The sequence below is a fragment of the Sus scrofa genome, chromosome 2, assembly GCF_000003025.6.
Source record: "Sus scrofa isolate TJ Tabasco breed Duroc chromosome 2, Sscrofa11.1, whole genome shotgun sequence".
NCBI classification, from domain to species: domain Eukaryota; kingdom Metazoa; phylum Chordata; class Mammalia; order Artiodactyla; family Suidae; genus Sus; species Sus scrofa.
The window spans coordinates 65,787,743-65,803,324 of record NC_010444.4 but is presented as its reverse complement, the minus strand read 5'-3'; the positions used below and the strand labels follow the sequence as shown (position 1 = coordinate 65,803,324).

The window sequence follows — 15,582 nt, the reverse complement described above, 5'->3', positions numbered from 1 at the left end:
GGCGCCAGTGAGCACCTAAGTCCTGCTCAGACCCTTCCATGGCTCCCACCTCATTTGGGATAAAAAGTCCCAGTCCTCATGGCCCTCAAGTTCCTGCATGACTGGTCCCTGTCACCTCCCTGCCCTGGTTTCCCCACCCTCCTCCCTCACTCCTTTCAGTCACACCATACTCCTTGCTGCTTCTCGAACACAGCAAGCATTTGTAATTTCTGGGGTGAGCCTCCTGTCCCTGGGTGGCATTCTTGAGAGGGCAGAATCCTATGGAGCCCTGGCACGCACCTTGATCACCATCTCAAAGGTAAAGACGCCTGTAAAAACGTAGTCAAAATATCGCAGCACCTGCAGGGGAGAAAAGCAAGGGGGCAGCAGATCATTGGCTTGCTCTGGTGTAGCCCCCATGAACCTAGTCATGCCCGCCCCGGGGTGCGTGGCCTCCAGCAAAGTCTCCGAGGAGCAAATGTCTCCACCCACATGAAGAAATGCTGCAGCTTCCTACAGCCGAGCAGGTCATGCACTTCACGAGGGCCCCTCCCACCCTATCTCAGTGCAGACTTGTATGTTGTGACAATGAAATTTTCCAGCAGATGGCAGCAAAGTCTCAACGAAAGTTACTCTATTAGGCTGGTTTGCTTACCTACGGGAAGGGTGCCTTTTTTATTTGCCCCAAGCCCTAAATAGACCAGAGGGAAGCTCAAGGAGGCCTGTCTCCGTTGGTGATGGGCCTGATCCCCCAGTGCCCTTGACCTGCTGGGTTTCCTGGGTGAGAAACTGTTCCCACACAGGGTTTCCTAAACATGACTAGTCCTCTAGACACTGGGGACCAGGCTCTACTGTGGTGTCTATCTCTCTCCCTAATCAGTGGCTACATGCTCACCAGAGCTGGTTGAATCTTTCCCTCCCCACCACATTACAAAGACCAAGCATTAGTGGTTTCTGTTTGGATGGGCAATGTCTTGCATTCTGGCCCCTTTCCTGGCCATGTCCATGTCATAGTTTGCCTCTGGTGTGACCCTGGTGCAAGCCCAGCATATGGTAAGGACAGGGGGCCAACTCTGGCAGATTTGCCTTGGAGAAGTAAGAGTTGTAATTACTGAGTATGGACACCAGAGGGCGCTTGTGAACACCCAAGTCAGGCCGCACCTCTCTGCGCCACCCCCGGCCCCCAAGAAACTGTGGCTCCTACCTCACTCCAGGTAAAAGCCAAAGTCCTCTTTGTGGTGCCTAAGGCCCTGCCTAATCTGCCTGGTCACCTCCCTGCCCTTACCTCATTCCACTCCCTGTTGCTTACTTTGCTTCTGCCACCCTGGATGTTCTCACTTCAGGGCCTTTGCACAGGCTGTTCCCTCTGCCTGGAATGCTCTTCCCCTTGTTCTACCTGATTCCTTCTCTCTCCTCGTTCATGACTTGGCTCAAATAGCCCTTTCTCACTGCAGCCTTCCCTGGCTGCCTGTTTCAAATTCCATTTTCCTGGTGCCTGTGATCTCCCTTACCAAGTCTACCCCTTTTCTCCCACCTCTCACCGCCCCCCCGGCACTGATTACTTCCTGACAAATCACTTACTATCGTTATTAAGAATCTCTCTGTTCATCTCCTCTACTTGAATATCAACCTCAGAAGGGCAGATGTTTGTCTGTCCCCTTGGCATTGCCAACTTATAGAGCAAGGCCAAGCGTACAGCTCAAGAAATGTTTGCTGACTAAAATGCATGAATAGCTGAGACTGTACTGGGTCCTTCAGGAGCTAGGCTCTGTGTGGTCACAACTCCCATTCCCATCATGTGGGGTGCTTGCACGGCCATGGGAGACCAGAGTGGCCAGACTAGCTGGTTTCCTGGGATGGGTGGCAGGTGCAAGGGGCTGGAAGGGTCTGGAAAGGCTGAGGGGATGGTGGTGGGAGAGCGTTTCAGGTGTACCGGGCAGAGGGTACAGCATGGATAAAGGCCTGGTGCTTCATGAGCTCTAGGAAGGCAGGGACTGTCTCGTCCCTTGTCAATCCTTGATGTTTAGCTCAGCACCTGACATGCAGCAGCTCATTAAATAATCACTAAATGAAGTGATGAACAGATGGACAGGAAGAAGGAAGGAAAGGAGGGAGGAGAAAGGCCAACCAGGTGGTCAGGTGAATCAAATTCCGGATAGCTTAATAAGCAGACAAGAGGAAATCAAAAGGCCAAAAAAATCAGGTTCAACTGTATTTCATATGTAGATCCTTTTGACTTATGCAAATGGAAGTTTTCAGTGGCTCAGTGGAATCCAAAAAGGTTCTCCATCTCATTGATCACAGGGGAAATGCAAATCAAAGTCCCAGTGAGATTCCACACCCACCAGGTTGGCTAAATCAAAGGGCTGACAGCACCAAGTGTTGACAAGACTGTGCTGCAGTGGGACCCTCCTATGATGCTGGTGCAAATGTCACTGTATGACCCAGTAAACATTCTGGCTGCACTGGGTGGGACTGACCATATGCAAATTCTATGATCCAGAAATTCCACCTATGTCTTTTTTTTTTTCTTTTTAGGGCTGCACCTGTGGCATATGGAAGTTCCCAGGCTAGGGGTCAAATCGGAGCTGCAGGTGCTGGCCTGCACCACAGCCACAGCAATGCAAGATCTGAGCTGCATCACTGACCTACAGCATGCCTGGGGCAATGCTGGACACTTAACCCACTGAGCAAGTCCAGAGATCAAACTCACATCTTCACGGACACTATGTTGGTTTTTTTTTTTTTTTTGTCTTTGTCTTTTCAGGGCCAAACACGTGGCACATGGAGGTTCCCAGGTTAGGGGCTGAATTGGAGCTGTAGCTGCCAGCCTACACCATAGCTCACAGCAACGCTGGATCCTTAACCTACTGAGCAAAGCCAGGGATCAAACCTGCAACCTCATTGTTCCTAGTTGGATTCGTTAACCACTGAGCCACAACAGGAACTCCTCCATTTCTGATTATGTACCCTGGAGAAAGTCATGATTAGGTGCCCCAGGAGACATGTTGGGGGGTAAGGGATGTGGTGACAGCTGTCTAAACTGCAGACAATCAGAATAACTGTCAACAGGAAGATGGATAAACAAATTATGCCGCACAGTGGAATATTAAACAGCAATGGAAAAGAATGACCATCACTATCCACAGCAATATATGCTCATCTCATGGGGGACACAATGTTGGGTGACAGAAGAGAGGCAAAGAATTATTCCATCTGTTAGAAACAGGCAAAAATTCATTTTCTATGTTCAAGGATGCATGCACAGGTAGGAAAATGAGAGGAGCTAAGAAATGCTCCTTCCAGAAGTTGGAGCTGTGGATGCCTCTAGGGTAGGGTTTTTCAAGCTCAGCATTGTTGACAATAGGGGGCAGGTTATTCTCTGCGGAGGGGCTGCCCTGTGCACTGCAGGGTGATGAACGGTGTCCCTGCTGCATCCCCTTCTTGATGCCAGTAGCAATCCCTGACCCACCCCAACTCATGACACCCAAATGTGTCTGCAGACATTGTTCCCACTTGTGAACCCAGCTGCAGAGGCACTGTTGACAACAGGGGGTAATGGAGGAGGTGCCTGTGGTCGGGGGAAGTTATGTTCTCTTTCTAGCTTTGGGTGATGCTTACATGGGTGTGCGTGCTTTAAAATCCTTGCTAGGAGTTCCTGTTGCAGCTCAGCAGAAAATGAACCTTACTAGCCATTAGGATTCAGGTTCGATCCCTGGCCTCACTCAGTGGATTAAGGATCTGGCATTGCCATGAACTGCGGTGTAGGTCACAGATGTGGCTCGGATCTGGCCTTGCTGTGCCCTGGGAAATTCCATATGCTGTGGGTGCAGCCCTAAAAAGACAAAACAAAACAAAACAAAACAAAACAAAAACCTTGATAAACTCTGGATCACATGTTCTTCACACTTTTCTAAGGCCCCACTTTTCTATTTTTTTTTTTCCTCTCTGTTTTTGGCCCCACCCATGGCATATGGAAGTTCCTCAGCCAGGGACTGAATCCGATCTATGCGCCTGGCTGGGCATCGAACCAGGCCGGACACTGAACCAGCAATGCCACAGAGCCAAGCTGATTATTAACCCACTGTGCCACAGCAGGAATTCTTGAGGCCCATTCTAGATCAGCTCCTGAAAAGAACTCAGGGAGGAGTTCTGGGGCATCAGCGGCCAGTATGGGGCCATGGTACTTTCTGAATAGGGGAGGGCTTTGAGGAGAGATGTTGCAATTGTGAGATGAGGTGGGGCAGGTGGGGGGAGGCTATCAGAGGATCCAGCACTTTGCAAAAGCCCCATGGGGCTGGTCTCCGGCCCCAGGATCCCCACCCACTCCTTGCCAGAGATAAAGCCTACTTCCACCTCTTAGAATTGGCAAGGGGTCTGCTGACCTCTTTTGGGACGCCCCCTCCACGATCCTGGCTCCCTTGGGGACACTGGGCAGCAGGAGGTATCGGAGTGCAGCCTCTGTCCTGCCCTGGTCCCAGTATCCTTCGGGAGCCTTGCTCTAATTATTTCCTTCTATCTTCCCCATCGGGTCCCCAGGGGGCCTGCCAGGCCTGCGAAGGAAGGGAAAGTGCAAAGTAAGCTGCGGACCTGGCTTGATTTATGGGACCTGCCAGCCTCGCCAAGGCTCCTAACCTACTTAGCAAGGGCAGCAGGGCCGGGCTCCCAGTGGAAAATGTACCTTTGGCTCTGCAGTGGTGGGGAGGCTTGTGTGCGATGGGGGTAGAGGAAGGAGCTGGGGAAGAAGGCGTGGCCACCAGCCCAGCCTCTGCCACGCCTTACTCCCCATTGATGCCTTGGTTTCCCCTCTCAACTATGGCCAACACTCACTCTTCCTTGGCAGGACTCAAGGGGTGACCTGCACACAGTAGTTCTCAAAAACAGATGGCTGGGGGGGAAGCAGTAGGAAATCTAGGGGAGGCAGAACTGGAATTCTGCTGTGTGACCCCGGACAGGTCACTTAAACTCCCTGGGCCTCAGTTTCCTCATTTGCCCAATAGGGATATTTCAAGTGTCCAGGGTTGTGCTGGGAACACAGCAAGCACTCAATTGACAGGGGCTGTTAGCAGATTCTGGGCCCCCGAAGCTTTTCAGCTCTCCCCAAAGCTAAAAGTTTAGGCACATATGCTTCCAAGTCAAAATAATTTTTTCTTTCAAGGCTTCACGTGAAAACAAAAAAGTCTGGGAGTTCCCATTGTAGCTCAGTGGGTTAAGAACCCAACTAATATCCATGAGGTTGAGGGTTCCATCCCTGGCCTCATTCAGTGGGTTAAGGATCCGGGGTTGCCATGAGTTGTGGTGCAAATTGGCAGCTGCAGCTCCAATTTGACTCCTAGCCCGGGAACTTCCATATTGCCCCAAGTGTGGCCCTAAAAAAGAGAAAAAAAGTCTGTTTGGTGAGACTTGGCTGCAGAGGGGAGGTCTCGGTACCCCCCACATTCCACTCGGAGCTTGTGCACCTCTACACTCTGCCAGCCTCCTCCACTCCCACCCCAACCTGCCCCAGCCAGAGATTCCAGCAATTTTCAGCTCCAGCCACTCAAAGCCACCTCTTCCCCACCAGACACACAGAGTCTCAAGGACTATCCTTCCTCCAGAAATCCCTTAAGAACCAAAGTTCCCCTGGGGCCTGTGTCCAGGGTCACCCCTGACATCCCTTCCACCCAGGCTATCAGCTTCTAGAATGCAGGAGGAAGTGGCCCGTGCCAGAGGAGCAGGGCTGGGAAGGAGCCTGCTGGGTGCCACTCACGTTGTTCCGAGGTGCGTTGGGCTGCACAGGGTCCTCGGCCGCCAGGGCGATGCTGCTCATGGCAATGACCATGAGGATGCACATCTCAAAGTAGCGCAGGTTCAGGATGTAATGGCACAGGCGGCGAAGGCTGTTGGGGAGAGGTGGGTGTGCAGACGTCCACTCAGACCACAGGCTACCGTGCCCTCTCCTTCGGTAATCTCCTTATGTCACCCACCACTACCCGAGATCTCTAACTCCCAAGATCCCACACCCAGAAAAGTGTCAGGTTCCTATATCTGACGGCCCTCTTGAGGCAGGGGAGGCCTCAGTGAGGGAAGGTGTTCACATCTCTGCTTATAAATTCCTCTTGCTTCCAAACAACACCCCTGGGACATCCATTCACAGGATGAGTTCAAGAAGCATTGTCCTTGATTCTGCAGTAGGTGAAAAAAATGTCACGTGGTCAAACAAAATTGGGAAATTTGGGGTTAAGAAGATTTCTTTTCTTTCTTTCTTTCTTTTTTTTTTTTTTTTTGGCCACATCCACAGCAAGTGGACGTTCCTGGGCCGTGGGCTCAAACCCACGCAACAGTTGTGGTCTGCACCAAGCTGCAGCAATGCTGTATCCTTAACTTGCTGCCCCAGAAGGGAACTTCCTAGATTTTTTTTTTTAAAATTATTTGAGTGACCTTAGGCAAGTTACTGTATCTGAGTGCTCTCATCTGTGAAATGACCTTAAAAATAGTGCCTAACTCACAAGAATGTGAGGATCAAAAGAGTGAATATATATACCTGGTACATGGTAGAGGCTCCAAAAAGTTACTTAAATTTTAAATTGCAGGCCTTATCAGAGTCTTTAATGTGCTAATGAGATAATACCTGAGTATTTAACCTCTTAAGTGGAACTAATTACGATAAATTTGTCATGAAACTGTATGAATGGCACAGGGTCGAATGGCTAAGAACAGAGATACTGGAGTCAGTCTGTCTGGGCTCTCTGGCTTGCTTGCTTATGACTTTGGGCCAGGTGACTTCACTTCTCTGAACCTCAGTTTCTTCATCTGTCAAATGGGGATAAACACAGTACCAAACCCTATAGGGTTATTATGAGAAAAAAAATTTTTTTTAATGTGTAAAGCATTCAGAATAGTGCCTGGTGCTGAGTAAGTGCCACATAAGTATTTCTTTAGTAAAACAGAAAGTGAACCAAGTGAAAAAATTAAATGCACACGGTGAGACTCCAAGAGGCAGGTTAGAGAAAGCAGTTTCCCCTGCGGCTTATTTGACATGACTCTTCTTTGTCAAGAAGCATTTGGAGAACCAGGGTTTCAAGAAATACCCTTTGGAAAAACAACTTCTGAGCCACCAAGACATAAATGTGATAAATGTCTTTCCTAAATAATCCATCCTTCTCAAGGATGCCAAGACAGAGGGCCATGGAACTCAGAGACCATCTTCCCTTCTGGGAACTCAGAGACCATCTTCCCTTCCATACCTCTGTGGAGCAGAGCTCAGGGACCAGGGCTGCCATGTATGGTTGTACAGGTTGTGCACTGCACAAGGCAGCCATTTTGATATCTCTCACATCACAGTCTGTGTAGATTTGGATATTTATGATTTTCCAGCTGATGGCAGGAAGGGGTCTTTTCCAACAAAATCAGTACTTTATAAGTTTTATATTTTATATGACTTAAGAAAGTGGCACCTTTTTTTTTTTTTTTTTTTTTTTTTTTTTGGTCTTTTAGGGCTGCACCCGCAGCATATAGAAGTTTCCAGGCTAGGGGTCAAATCTGAACTGTAGCTGCCGGCCTAAGCCACAGCCACAACAACACCAGATCTGAGCCACATCTCAACCTATACCACAGCTCATGGCAAAGCCTGATCCTTAAACCCACTGAGTGAGGCCAGGGATCAAACCTGTGTTCTCGTGGATACTAGTGGGGTTTGTAACTACTGAGCCACAACGGGAACTCTGCAGGGCATCATTTAAAAACTTGCTCAAAGTCTCCTATGGACTAATTGTGGTCCTAGAGGCAAGTCATCCCCATTACCCCTTGTCAGTGGAAGCCCTGAGCCCCCTGCCCTGGCCATGGGCCATACTCACGGGTTGGTGGTGGAGAGGATAAACATGGAGCTGTAGGGGGGCATGGGCTTGGGGCCGTCTTCCCCGGGGTCGTCTTCCTCCTCCTCTTTCTTCTCTTCCTCCTTTTTTGGCAGTGGGTCTGGGTTGGCGTTTTTGTTCACTGTTGGGACAAGAACCAACACAGGGCTCCCTCCACGGTTTCCCACAAGTCTCTGGTCTCCTGTCCACTCCCCAGAGCAGGTGAAAAGCAGCTGACACTGAGAAAGTGCCTATTATGTGCCAGGCCCCCTCTTCAGCCATCTAATCTTCACATGACCCTAAGAGGTTGGTACTCTATGATTCCCCACTTTATTATAGACGAGGAAGCTGAGGCACAGAGAGGTGACATGACTTGCCTAAGGTCACGTGGCTGGGCTTTGGCAAAGCTAGGATTTGAACCTGGTCAGCCTGCTCCCAGATTGCTTGCTTTTAACCCCTCTATAGCCGTGAGTCTGGTATTAACAGACCTGCCCCCAAGTCTGTGATTAATGGGATAGTAACGGACCTGCCCCGAGCCCCTGATGACCTTCCTACTGTCACTTAGAGGCAGGCAGGGTGGGTCCCAAGCCTCACTGTACAGATGGGACTACTGAGCTCTCCTACAGTCAAACTGCAGAGTTTCCCTCCATTAACACCCTTCTGACTGGGGCAGGGAGGCACCATCCTCCTGAGCATTGATTCTGCAGCCTACTTGCTCTGTGTGTCTGTGGACAGGCTGAGCCTCAGTTTTTTCTATCTGTGAAATGGGCACAATGGCAAGGTCTGCCTTGTGGGGCTGTAGTGAGCATTTACTGAGCAGACTCTCAGACAGTGCTTACACAGAACTGACACAAAGGAACGGGGCCCCTGTTACCATCCTGAAAATGGTAAGATCAGGGGGTAACTCCCAAATTCCTAGTGCTTCTCAGATCATGATTTTACATGGGGGAGGTTTAAGGGGGAGCAAAAACAGACAGTCCCTCCAGGGCCTAGACCTGCACTGTCCAACATGTGAAACATGGATACTCCAAAATGCACTAGGCTGTCGGTGTAAAACTTGCCAGATTTCCAGAACCGAGTACAAGAAAAAGATGGTAAAATAGCTCATTAATAACTTCTTCTTTTTTTTTTTTTTTTTTTTAACAGCTGCATCTGTGGCACATGGAAGTTCCCAGGCTAGGGGTTGAACTGGTCTATACCACAGCCACAGAAGCACTGGATCAGAGCTGTATCTGCAACCTACACTGCAGCCTGCAGCAACGCTGGCTCCTTAACCTGCTGAGCGAGGCCAGGGATCGAACCCCCATCCTCACAGACACAGTGTCGGGTTCTCTCTCCCACTGAGCCACAATGGGAACTCCTCATTAATAATTTAAAAGGTACTGTTGACACGTTGAAATGTTGACATTTTGGATATAAATAAAGAGCATTTAGGGCTAAATACAATTTACAATTAAGGTTCAGTTCATCTATTTTTTATTTTTAAAATCATTTCTTTCTTTCTTCCTTCCTTCCTCTTCTCCCCCTTTTTTTGGCCACGGTGTGCAGCAGCTTGATGTGGGATCTCAGTTCTCACACCAGGCACTGAACGCAGGCAGCAACAGTGAAAGTGCCGAATCCTAACCACCAGACCACCAGGGAACTCCACCTTCCTTCTTTGAACATGACTGCTAGAAAATTCAAAATTACAGAGGTGGCCTGTGTCACATTTGGACAGCGCTGGCTTAGAGAACCAACTGACCCCCTCCTCCCCCCAACTTCCATCAGAGGGATCTGCTGCTTCTCAAATATGGTGGCTCCCTGGCTGCCCTGGGGGCAATCAGGATGCAGGAAATATTGCTAAGCTATGGAGCAGATCATCTCATTTAATCCTCCCAGCAGCCCTGTGGGGCGGGAACTGTGTTTCTACCCATTTTCCAGAGGGAGAACCTGAGGCCAGAGAGGTGGGGTCACCATCCAGGGCCACCCAGCTGAGCTGTGAGGATTGAGCCCAGGAGGCAGGCTGCCCTGCCCAGTGAGGTGCCAGACTGGAGCTCATACCTTGGACGACAGTGTGGTTGAGGGGGGTTGGGCAGGCTGGGGGAATGTCCACTGTGGTGTGGTCGGGTTTCCTGGCAGTCTTAGCTGAGTTGGTCTGGGTGCTGCTGGGGTTGGTGACGATAAGGCTGTTCTCGGGGGTCTTGGGGGGGCCGGGGTTGGACGGGTTCCCCGGGTTGTTGGGCGTCCGGCGGCTGGCGGTGTTCTGGGGGTTGGTGGCTGTGGTGGGTGGGGCCGGCGTGGGGCCCGGGTCGGTGCTGTTTCCTATCTTGGCCGGGCTCGGGGGCAGGCCAGCATGGCCGAGGCTGTCGTGGGGACCGGCTGACTCCGCGGTGGCCAGCTTGTTGTTCTTCATGTTGTCGATGTCCTCGGCCAGCGGTGGGTCTTGGCGGCTCAGGTCCTGCTGGATCGGCCGGGTGGTCGACAGGTTGGGGCCCGACATGGGGACCCCGGAGCCCTGGTTCTCTCTGCGGCAGGCAGGCCAATGAGAAAGAACCCATAAGTGAGTTAGAATGGAATGAACGTTTCTGGATCCTGCCTAAGAGTCTACTGTTCAAGGTACGGGTTGGCCACGGAAGGGCCGTGTCCTGTAACTCTCCAGGTCCTGGTCAGTTTTTTTTTTTTTTTCCCTCTCTTTTGGCTGCCCCTCGGCATATGGAGTTCCCACGGATCAGATCTGAGTCGTAGTTGCGACCTAAGCCGCAGCTTCGGCAATGCTGGATCCCTAACCCCACTGTGCCGGGCCAGGGATCCAACCTGCGTCCCAGTGCTCCCAAGAGACTCTGCTGAGGCTGTTGCACCGCAGTGAGAACTCCCTGATCCATTCTTCATGGGGATCAAGGCCCCGTGTGAATATAATTGCCTAGGGGTCAAGGCTACTTCCTCACGGGGAAATCAGAGGGGAAAAAACTCTCTGCCAGAGCCTGCATCCTCTGACCCAAACTTCCCTGACCTTGCCTCTGTGTCCCACATTAGCTCCGAGGCAGGACTGGGGCACAGACTATTCCCAGGAGCGGCTAAAGCAGTCACAAGGACACCATCACTTTAGGGGGGGAACTGCCTCATGGCATTAAATGCTTGTAGTAAGCAGGGAACATATGTACACTGACATAAAAAAAATAACAACGAGAATAATAACAGCAAACATTACGGTAACACAAATCCCCAGGTGCTTCTAAGCACTTGGCTTGGAATACCCCCTCCGTCCTTAGCCCTAAGAGGCCCCACTACTAGCACCATTTTACAGATGAGAAAACTGATGCTCAGCGAGGTTAAGTCTCTTGCCCAAGGCCACCCAGCTGGTGAACACAGAAGGTAATTTCTCATAGGGGTACAAGTGTGGTGGGCAAAGCATTCCAGGTAGGGGGAACTGCCAGAGCAAAGGCCCTGAGATAGGGACAAGCTCTTTGAGTTTCAGGAGGCTGGTGGGGCTGGAGGTGGAGAGTGCAGGGTCGGGGTGGGGGGATGAGGTGGATGGGAGTTTGGTGCCTCAATTACTCAAACAATTAACACCAAGCAGATGGATGTGAGAAGAAAGAATAGGAGTGTTCAGTGCATTTGGAGGAAGGGAGAAAAGAGTTAACGGCCTGGGCACAAATGAATTGATCTACAAAACAGAAACAAATTCAGACACACAGAATGGACTTGTGGTTGCTAAGGGGGGTGGGATGGATGGGGAGTTTGGGGTTGGGAGATGTCAACTATTCCATTTAGAATGGCTAAGCAATGAGGTCCTACTGTACAGCACAGGGAACTATATGCAATCTCCTGGGACAGAACATGATGGAAGATAGTATAAGAAAAAGAATGTCTGTATATGCACGACTGGGTTGCTATACTAAAACAGAAATTGACACAATAAATTAAAGCAACTATACTCTTAAAAAAAAGTTAAAGGTCCTTGTTGAGCTTTTTTGACCTCAATGCTCACTGAGACATTGGCTCTGCAAGGTAAGGAGTTAATTTTTTAATTTTTATTTATTTTTTGGCTACCCCCACAGCATGCGGAAGTTTCGTGGCCAGGGATCGAACCCGAGCCACAGCAGGTTCAATGCTGAATCCTTAACCAGTATGTCACCAGGGACCTCCGAAGGGGGTTTATTTTTGTCTCTCTTGTTCATAGACAAGTTTAGTGCCCAGAACAGAGCCTGGTTATTTCTTGTCGAATGATAAATGACTGTCCCCATTTTTTCAGATGAGGACACTGAGGCCCAGAAGTCCCACAGGCCCAGACCTCCCATCAACTCCTGCCTCCTCCCATCTGTATACTCACCCCCACTTGCCAGAGACCCTCAGGAGCTGGGCCCCTGGGAGGTGGCTGGGGTCTGGAGTCTGGCTGGTGCCTTCTAGGCTATAGGCTCTGCTCACCGTATGTCCTTGGCTGGCCCCAGCTCTGCCCACCCGTGCACGGATCTGGATGGAACTGACTCCCAGTTTGCTCTGTCTGCCTTCTGACACCCCTCTGGACCCTGGATCCTCAGTTAAGAGGCCCCCTTCTTTTTTCTTTTTTTCTTTTTAGGGCTGCACCTGTGGCATATGGAAATTCCCAGGTTACAGATCAAATTGGATCTGCAGCTGCGACCTACACCACAGCCACAGCAACACCAGATCCTTAACCCTCTGAACGAGGCCAGAGGTGGAACCTGAATTCTCATGGATACTATACTAATCAGGTTCATTACCACTAAGCCACAACTCGAGCTCCATAAGGCTTCCTATTTCCTCCACCCCCAGGGACTGGCCCTGGCCAAGTCTGTTTCCTGGAAACACCGGGACATCTGTGGTTTATAATCTCAATGACTCCTCTCTTCAGAGGACTCTGCAGTCCAAAACTTCTCCCTCTGGCTTTTTTTTTTTTTTGCCACCCTGTGGCATATGGAGTTCCCAGGCCGGGGATCAGATCTGAGATGCAGTTGTGACCTAAGCCACAGCTATGGCAATGCTGGATCCTTAACCTACTGTGGCGGGCCAGGGATTGAACCTGTGTCCCAGCTCTGCAGAGATGCTGTCCATCCCATTGTGGTCACAGCGGGAACTCCTCCCTCTGGCTCTTCTTAAAGGCAATCCTTAATTCTGCAACCGGTGCCCTTCACATCTCATAAGAGCTCACACTGAGTACCTGCTGTGTGCCAGACTTGACACATGTTCAGCTCATTTAATCCTCAGAATAGCCACGGGGAGTGGGTGGTGGTGTTATTCCCATTTTATGGATGAGGGATGACTGTCCCCATTTCTCAACCTGAGACGGGAAGGGCCTTGCCCAAGGCCACATGGTCAGTTGCTGGCAGAGGTGTCTTGAACCCAGACCACATGGCTCCAGGCCCCATACTGACCCCCACCTGATACTGTAGCTCTCTTACTAAGCAGTGTGAGGTCTCCCAGGAGGGAGCCCATAGCTGCGGCGTGCAGGGAATTCTTGGCACTCACTGTAACTGTCAATAGTGTGAGCCAGCATCTGTTCTATTTTAACTCAATTTCTGGAAAGATCCTATGAGGCCTGGATTGTTACTACCCCCATTATACAGATGAAGAAACTGAGGCCCGGAGATGCTGAGTCAAGCACACTAGAAAATGGTTTGTCAGGCTGTCGCCATCACACGCTCACTCAAGAGACTGGAAGTGAGCAAAAGACAGCCCTCAGGTTGTACCCATTCATCAAACACTTGAGAGATTAGATGCAATTAAGGAACCAAATTTGGTTCCTGGACAGGATGGGCCTGGTTCCCTAGACCCAATCTGGAACCCTAAACCTATCTAACACTTAGGAATTACAAAAAATGCTGGCTTCCCTGGGAGACCTTCCACTAGCTAAGCCACCAGCACCGCATTCCTTGTTTCATTTTTGCATTTTTTCCTCTACTTTTTGGGGCCGTATCTGCGGCATATAGAGGTTTCCAGGCTAGGGGTCAAATTGGAGCCATAGCTGCCAGCCACAGCCACAGCCACAGCAACATCAGATCCAAGCTGGGCCTGCGACCTACACCACAGCTCATGGCAACGCCAGATCCTTAACCCACGAAGCAAGGCCAGGGATGGAGTCCGCAACCTCATGGTTCCTTTTTTTTTTTTTTTTTTTTTTTTTTGTCTTTTTGCCTTTTCTTGGGCCGCTCCTGCGGCATATGGAGGTTCCCAGGCTAGGGGTTGAATCGGAGCTGTAGCCACCGGCCTACGCCAGAGCCACAGCAACGCGGGATCCGAGCCGAGTTTGCAACCTACACCACAGCTCATGGCAACGCCGGATCGTTAACCCACTGAGCAAGGCCAGGGACCGAACCCGCAACCTCATGGTTCCTAGTCGGATTTGTTAACCACTGCGCCACGACGGGAACTCCCCTTGTTATCTTTTTTTTAAATTATTATAGTTGGTTTACAATGTTCTGTCAATTTTTGCTGTACAGCAAAGTGACCCAGTCTCTCTCACACACACACGTACACATTCTTTTTCTCACATTATTCTCCATCAAATTCCATCACAAGGGACTAGATACAGTTCCCTGTGCTATACAGCATGATCTCATTGCTTATCCACTCCAAATGCAATAGTTTGCATCCACTAACCCCAAACTCTCAGTCCATCCCATTCCCTCCCCCTCCCCTTTGGCAACCACAAGTCTGTTCTCCAAGACCATGAATTTGTTTCTTTTCTGGTTCATTTGTAGCATATATTAGATTCAAGATATAAGTGATATCAATGGTATTTGTCTTTTTCTGACTTACTTCACTTTGTATGAGAGTATCTAGTTCCATCCATGTTGCTGCAACTGGCATTACTTTGTTCTTTTTTATGGCTGAATAGTATTCCACTGGGCACATGGAATTAAGAATGGATTAAAAAGATGTGGTACATATACACAATGGAATACTACTCAGCCATTAAAAAGAACAAGATAATGCCATTTCCTCATCTTTAAATTGGAGACAATACTTAGTAGAACCTTCCCTATAACTTGGAGACTAAAGTAAAGATCCCAGAGCTTATTGTTATGTAACCACTGGTGACTTTCTCCCCCATAACAGGGTGACAATAACCTTACTGAGTTGCTGTGAGGAATAAGTGTGTGAATATGCTGAGGGCCACGAGCATTACTCCCAGGCCTTGAAACCTAGTGGAATTTGCCCTGCTGGATTTAGAATTTTCTGCGGACCGGGGGCCCTTTATTACTTCCAATTTCTCCCTTTTGGAACAGGAAGGTCTATTTTGTGCTTGTCCCACCAGTGTTATTTTGGAAGCAGATAATCTGTTTTCAAGTTTTCAGGTCCACACATGGAAGAAAATTTTGCTCCCAAAGGGCTCATACCTAGAGTCTCACCCATACTGGACTCAGATGATGAGATTTGGAATTTTTGAGCCAATGCTGGGTTAAGACTTTTCGGGATGTTGGGATGAGGTGAATGTATTTTGCACCTGAAGAGGGCTCAGAGGGTGGACTGTAGTGGGTTGAATGGTGGCCCCTCAAAAGATACATCCTCCCTATCTTTTAGAAAAGGGGTCTTTGCAGATATAACTAAGAGTCTCCAGATAAGATCATTCTTAATTAGATGGTGAACCCTAAATCCAGTGACAAATGTCCTTAGAATAGGAGAGAAGGGGAAACAGACAGACAGAGGAAAGAAAAATGTGAAGATGGAGGCAGATATTGGAGTGATCCTTCTATCAGCTGACGAATGTCAATGCCTGCAGCCCTGGGAACCTGAGACAGTGGCTGGACAGTGAACATCAGCTCCGATGGTGTGG

At 49.7% G+C, this 15,582-nt stretch overlaps 1 protein-coding gene across 1 annotated transcript in view; it reads right to left on the bottom strand.

The window, feature by feature from the left end:
* CACNA1A (calcium voltage-gated channel subunit alpha1 A) overlaps positions 1-15,582 on the bottom strand; it is a 379,285-nt gene that overhangs the window by 67,744 nt on the left and 295,959 nt on the right. Inside the window, 4 exon segments of the mRNA XM_021083710.1 lie at positions 280-339; positions 5,729-5,858; positions 7,815-7,953; positions 9,852-10,315. Coding sequence (XP_020939369.1) covers positions 280-339; positions 5,729-5,858; positions 7,815-7,953; positions 9,852-10,315 — 793 coding nt within the window.